Source organism: Myotis davidii, unplaced genomic scaffold, assembly GCF_000327345.1.
Source record: "Myotis davidii unplaced genomic scaffold, ASM32734v1 scaffold43, whole genome shotgun sequence".
NCBI lineage: Eukaryota > Metazoa > Chordata > Mammalia > Chiroptera > Vespertilionidae > Myotis > Myotis davidii.
In genome coordinates this window covers 780,386-786,815 of record NW_006294590.1, presented here as the reverse complement: position 1 = coordinate 786,815, position 6,430 = coordinate 780,386, and the positions used below count along the sequence as shown (strand labels likewise).

The following is a 6,430-nucleotide window of genomic DNA, read 5'->3' as shown; positions in this document are numbered from 1 at the left end:
CGCCCCCCCCGACCCCGGGCCTGTTGCTCCCCTGTGAAGTCAGGGCTGTGCAGTGCACAGCGGTGTGTCTGAGAGCCACGTCCGCAGAACATCTGAGTGACAGATGTCAGCCTCGGAGCCGAGGCAGAGCCTGGAGGAACCGACACCGGTCCCAGGGCCAGAGGCCCCCAGAGGCTCTCAGTGGTCGAGGGAGGACCCAGCCCCACCCCCACACACCCGCCTGCAGAAGTGACAGACACGCACCAGGGCCGGGCGACCCTCCATACAACGGTGACAGGCGCACAGCCGACAGTCAAAATATGTAAACATAAGCGGCCTCTCTTGTCAACAGACAGACGCCGACACAAATACACAGGAAGCTCGATGACGGGCGCACCTGCAACACAGCACGGTCACACACTCCTTAGCCCAGCGATGGCGAACCTTTTGAGCTCGGCGTGCCAGCATTCTGAAAAACCCTAACCTAACGTAACTCTGGTGCCGTGTCACATATAGACATTTTTTGATCTTTGCAACCACAGTAAAACAAAGACTCATATATTTGATATTTATTTTATATATTTAAATGCCATTTAACAAAGAAGAATCGACCAAAAAAATGAGTTCGCGTGTCACCTCTGACACACGTGTCATAGGTTCGCCATCACTGTCCTAGAGCATTCCTCAGTCCTATTTGGGGAAACCCAACCCTCTCCATTTAGAAAACAAAGCCCACGACGCTGAGTCAGGGGAAAGCCTGGTCTGATATGATCACAGGTGACCCCGCAGGGTCTGCCCGGGAGTGCGGCCGGCGGCCCGCTGCTCACCTGGAACGTGGTGAGCTGGTGCATCAGGGCGTTCCGGATCGTCTGGATCTGAGACGAGATGACGGACAGCACAGAAGCGTCGATCCGGTTAAACTCGTCAAAACAGCCCCAGGCCCCACACTGAGCAAGGCCAGAGAAGATCTTCCCGACGGCCTGGAGCGGACAAGGTCAGGACAAGGGGTGTTCATCTTTAACGTGGCGGGTGGCACGCCATGGGCACCGCTTCTACATTACCACGGACACTCCCCAGAGGGACAGGGAAGCAGCCAGCTGGCCGCCCCCCTCATGGATCTTTCTGGCAAGACTTCCGAGGCCCCTCGCGGCCAGCCCCCACTCCCAGGACTTGACAAATTAGGAACTGGGATGGGAAACTCCAGGTTTCTGGAGAGTTCTTCAAACACGGAAAATCTAGCAGCACTGGGTCCACTTCTCCAAGTGGCTACAAGGAACCAGAGCTGGACGGTGGCCCCTTAGATTGAGCTGTGCTCAGTGGGCCACAGTCCCCACCCTGCTCTACTGCCTGCCAGCTGCCGCCGTCAGCATCTGCCTGCCTCTGCCTCTGCTGGGCACTGAAGTCCAAGACACTGCGCCACCTGCTGCTGACAAAGTGGAGCCTGCCGGTCCCGAGGCCGCGGTAGCACAGGTTTTCTCCCACACCCCCGCTGTCCCCACGCCATGGCATGGCAGTGCGTGGGCTGAGCCTTCCTGCGGTGCCCGCCCTCCCTCTCTGTCCGACGAGATGGCACCGGAAGGGGTGCCACGGCCTTACTTTGTAGTCCATGCCTTCGCCGCAGTTGGTTACAACACAGAGCAAGCCCAGGGCTTTGGCCAGGTCCTTGGTGGTCTCGGTTTTGCCAGTCCCTGCGGGGCCAGCAGGGGCCCCGCCCAGATACATGGACAGCGCCTGTGAGAAGCCAAATGCAGACACGTGTTATCTGCCTCGTGCGAGGAAACACGTCGTGTCCCCGTCCAGCACCGCAGTCTGAGGCGCAGGGGGCGCAGGTCCTGGCCCCGCAGATGCAAGGAAGGATCTGTCTGCTCTGCTGCCTCCGAGCACCCCGATCGTGGCTGCGTCAGTCGGTCCCTGCCTCCGCCTCCACATCCTCCTCCCGCCTCGCGTGCCCTCCCCGCGTCGCACCAGGACACCAGGCGCTGGATTGGGCCCTAACCCAGGAGGCTCTCCTCCCAACCCTTTAGCACTAAATCTGCATCGACCCTATTTCTAAGTAAGGCCGCATTCTGAGGCTCCGACGGACATGAATCCTAGTTCATGCGCAGCGCTGGACTCGCTCACAATAGCTAGGGCCACGCGTAGGAAAAACACAGGCCCACACGCAACGACAACCACGGGAGCCGGCCCGCCGGCAGCCGGTCACCTGCGTCAGCGTCAGGTAAATGCGGTCGGTGAGGGGCGTGATGACCAGCCGCCCGTTGAGCCCCATGTACTCGTAGCCGTAGCCGAAGGTGCCCGTGCACTGGCGGATGTTCAGCTCGTCCGGCTCTCGGTCCCAGTAAAAGCGCAGCTGGCTTTCCCATTCGAACTCCTGGGCGTCGAGGATGCTGGGAGGCGAGATGGAGCGGGTGAGGAAGAGGGAGGCGGAGGTGGTGGAGGAAAGGCGGACACCGAGGGGGCAGGAGAGACGGTGAGAGGGCCGCGGAGGAAGGCCTCGTGGGAGACACCGGAGGCCTACCTGCCCCGGATGAAAGAGTCCACGATGTCCCGGGCGTGCACGTCGATGATGAGCTCCGTGTTGTACTTCTTGCGGTCGTTCCTGCCTAGCTGCAGGGTGATGCGCGTGACCAGCTCGTCGATCTGCCGGTGCATCTTCCGGCCGAAGCTCTTCATGGCGTGCTTCTCGCCCGCCTGCACCTGGTGGAAGACGTCCTCCACCTCCCAGGTCCACCACACCTGGCAGGCGGCCAGCACCACCATGCCCTGGTACAGCAGCATCCAGTCCACCCTGAGGGAGAGCGCCGCACTCAGACCGTGGCCTGCGGTGCTCGGCACAGTCCCTGAGGACATCCTCTCTCAAAGGGAAAGATTCAGGCAAGTGCACGGTGGCAAAGCTCGCCTGGCAAGACAGGAAGCCCAGCCGGCGTGGCTCATGAACCAGGAGGTCATGGTTCCATTCCCAATCAGGGCACAGGCAGGGTTGTGGGCTTCATCCCCAGTGTGGGGCGTGCAGGAGGCAGCCAATCAACGATTCTCTCTCATCATTGATGTTTCTATCTCTTTCTCCCTCTCCCTTCCTCTCTGAAATAGAAATACATTTTTTAAAAATAAAAATAAGTAAGTAAATAAATAAATAAATAAATAAAAAGCCAGGAAAATGCCAGGCCAATACATGCATGCCAAGGTGGGGGGTGGGGGACTTTGGGTGCAGAAAGGGGTGGCGTGGACATTTCTCAATTAATCTAGCTGCATCCCCTTCTTGTCCACCAGCCAAGCACCAGGACACAGCGCCGCCCTGGTGGAGGGCAGTGATGATGCAGATGAAACCAAAACAGGCTTAAAATTCCTGCAACTGGGATCGTGAAAGACTTCCCAGTCACTGCTCCAGAAGGGGGTGATGCCTGTCTAGGTGAGCCTTTTTTTTTTTAATATATTTTTATTGATTTCAGAGAGGAAGGGAGATGGAGAGAGAGATATCAGTGAGAATCATTAATCAGCTGCCTCCTGCACGCCCCTGACTGGGGACAGAGCCTGCAACCTGGGCATGTGCCCTTGACGGGAATCGAACCTGGGACCCTTCAGTGTGTAGGCCCTAACCAGCCAGGGCTAGGTCAGCTTTTGAATGTCGTCTCGAACAGTGCTGAGCCCAGAGCCAGGGCCCACAAAACAACAGCTGAACAATGGAGCCATAATGTACGAGGCGCCTCCTATCCGCTCACAAGAGCTAACTGTCCTGTGGTCAGGAACTTTGCAACGTCAGTCAATCTACCCCAAGCCCTTCACGTGACTCCATCGTGACTCTCAATGTGATGAAGGAACACGTGTTCGCCGCGCGGCCTTACCTGCTCCTGTCTTCACAGTATCTAAAAATAGCCTCTTTGGTGATCAGCCGGTTGGTTCTGCGCATTTCGTTCAAAACTGCGGTCATCCAGTCCTCCACGCGGCCCTCGGCCCGCACGGTCTTGCGGAACTCCATGACCTCCCCTTCTGCGGAGATCATGGCGGACACCAGCTTCTCCCCACTGTCCCCGTCCTGGAAGCGCAGCGCCGCTATGTTGTCATACATCTGCAACACAACAGAGACGCCCTGTGACACCGGCGCCGAGCTCTGCAGCTGAAGGGCAGCCTGGAGGGGCACACGAAACGCATGACCCTTCGCCCAAACGTCTGTTCACAGGATAAATACACATACACGGGTCCTTCCGTGTGTCCTGCGCTGTGCAAAGGTCTGCGGTAAAAGAAAGAGCCCTAGCCAGCTGCTCCGTGGCTAGAGCCCTCAGACTGGAGGGCACAGGTTTGATTCCCAGTCAAAGGCACATACCTCGGTCGCAGGCTGGATCCCCAGCCCAGATCAGGGCATATGTGGTAGGCAACCGATCGCTGTGTTTCTCATCGATTTTCTCTCCCTCTCTCTCTCTCCGCCTTCTCCCTCCTCCCACTCTCTCTAAAAAATCAGTGGAAAATATTCTCAGCTGAGGGGTAAGCAAACAAAGAAAGAAAGAGGAGACAGACTCTCTCCCCGCATCTGAGATTCTGGAGTAGGTGCTGGAATGGAGAGAGATGTGGACACATGTGCGAGCTGAACACAGGAGAGGGAAGAGCCAGGGGCTGAAACGCCCGAGGGCTGAAGAATGAGCCCTGACTGGGTCACGTGGGCAGCTGCTTCTCCTCTCGCAGCCGAACAAGCACAGCAACGGCCCTGGGAAGACCCACAGACCCCGTGCGAGAGGCCGGCACATCGCCCGTGTTCGCTGGCTGCCGTCGCTGCCATTCACCGGAGTCACCCGGTCCCCAGGAAAATGAGCTTTTTAGGGCCTAACACATACAACCAGCAGCGCTTCATCTTAAACCTCTGGGCGGAACTACAGTGTGAAGAGAACGCGGGGAAAACAAACCGCAGGACAGAGCCCATGCAGGCCCCCTCCCACGCCCCCCCCCCCCGGAGGCCTGGCCGACCTTGATCATGTGCTCCTGGACACAGAGCGGGTCGCTGCTGCCCAGGATGCTGAGCAGCTCGTCGTCGGAGATGAAGAAGAAGCGGGGGAAGGCGTTGCGCTTGGAGTCCAGGTAGTCGTTCAGGCTCTTCTGGCACTTCTCCAGGCCCTCGCTGATGTGCTGCAGGTCCGAGAGGCGGTTCGGGGCCTCGCAGCATCGCTTGATCACGGGGTCTTTCAAGGTCTCGCCCATGATCTGCGCCAGGTCAAGAGGACAGAGGTCAGGCACTTGCCTGCGCCCCGGCTCGACGCACCCCAGGACCCACGGTCTCTGGGGAGGCCAGTTGTCATGGGCAGTTTCCCTTCCACAACCTCCTGCCAGGCATTCATCCTGAATGTGGGAAAGCATCAGGCACGGCCTGCGAATTACCGACGAACCCCAAGAACCCGGTGCCCACAAAATGTCCAGCCACTAGACAATACAGAGAATGTCAAGCCACGCCCATGGGTAAAGGCATTAAAATACTTCCTCGGTTTCGTGGTATGAAACACATTTCTCCATATAATATGTCCTAAATTATGGCATAGAATTATACAAAGTGTCATCTGTAATTGCATCTTAAACCTATCTACAGAGAAGAAGACTTTTTTTAACATGACATAAAAGTGGCCACGTACAAGGGATGGGACTATGGGAAGAACTGTGGAAGATACATCTGTTCTACATGTTCCAGCTGTTTTTTTGAAAGCAAGTGTTACTTTTATAATAAGAATAAATAAATACTAAGAAGAGCCATCTGCCAGCAGCTGCAGCTCAAACAGGAGCTGTCACAGGGCAGATGAAGGTCACACACAACGACAGAAAGAGCTCAGAAGCTGTGAATAGTCGGGACACCCCGTGGAAGTGCGCGGGCGCCTCGAGCCCCTTCGGCCACTTGCCCTTTTAAACACTTTGTCGATGTTGTCGAACTTCTTCGCCTCCTCCGGCAGCTGCGAGCGGATGTCTCCTCCGATGAAGATGCTCTCCAGGTACATCCACTTCCTCTGCACCAGCATCCAGATCTGCGGGCACAGTGTGACCGTGGCCCGGGCGCCCCGCCGCCAGGTCGTGGGGCACCACCCCACCCCGCCGCAGCCTGGGAGTTTTACGGGCTGTGAATGCCGTGTCCATGAGAACATTTAACCAGCAAAGGAAGCATCCGGCTGCACCCCACCCTCAGCGGTGGGGCCCGCTCTCCGCCTGCTCCCCGCCCGCTCCCTGCCCGCCTGCGGCCTCACCTCGATGACCTCGCCGATCAGCGAGAGCGTCTTCTCCCACTTGTGCACCGTCTGCAGGAAGGGCCCCACGAAGCGGCTGCCCGAGATGCTCTGCAGGTTGAACGTGTTGTCGTCGAGGCACTGGATGATCTCGTCCACGGACCCCAAGATGTAGCCGCGCTCCTGGGTGCCCTTGAAGTACTTGACCACGGAGAACTTCATGTTCTCCCACGTGTCCAGGATCTCCTTCACGGCCTGCC

The 6,430-nt window shown here is 57.7% G+C and overlaps 1 protein-coding gene across 1 annotated transcript in view; it reads right to left on the bottom strand.

Annotated features, from left to right (window-relative positions):
* The window catches only part of DNAH10 (dynein, axonemal, heavy chain 10), a 66,509-nt gene that overhangs the window by 36,140 nt on the left and 23,939 nt on the right, over positions 1-6,430 (bottom strand). The window contains exons 27-34 of the mRNA XM_006768786.2: positions 6,192-6,425; positions 5,853-5,975; positions 4,936-5,169; positions 3,822-4,045; positions 2,498-2,767; positions 2,183-2,366; positions 1,576-1,710; positions 807-959 (exon numbers count right to left, since the gene is read on the bottom strand). Coding sequence (XP_006768849.1) covers positions 807-959; positions 1,576-1,710; positions 2,183-2,366; positions 2,498-2,767; positions 3,822-4,045; positions 4,936-5,169; positions 5,853-5,975; positions 6,192-6,425 — 1,557 coding nt within the window. The remainder of the gene's footprint in view (positions 1-806; positions 960-1,575; positions 1,711-2,182; positions 2,367-2,497; positions 2,768-3,821; positions 4,046-4,935; positions 5,170-5,852; positions 5,976-6,191; positions 6,426-6,430) is intronic.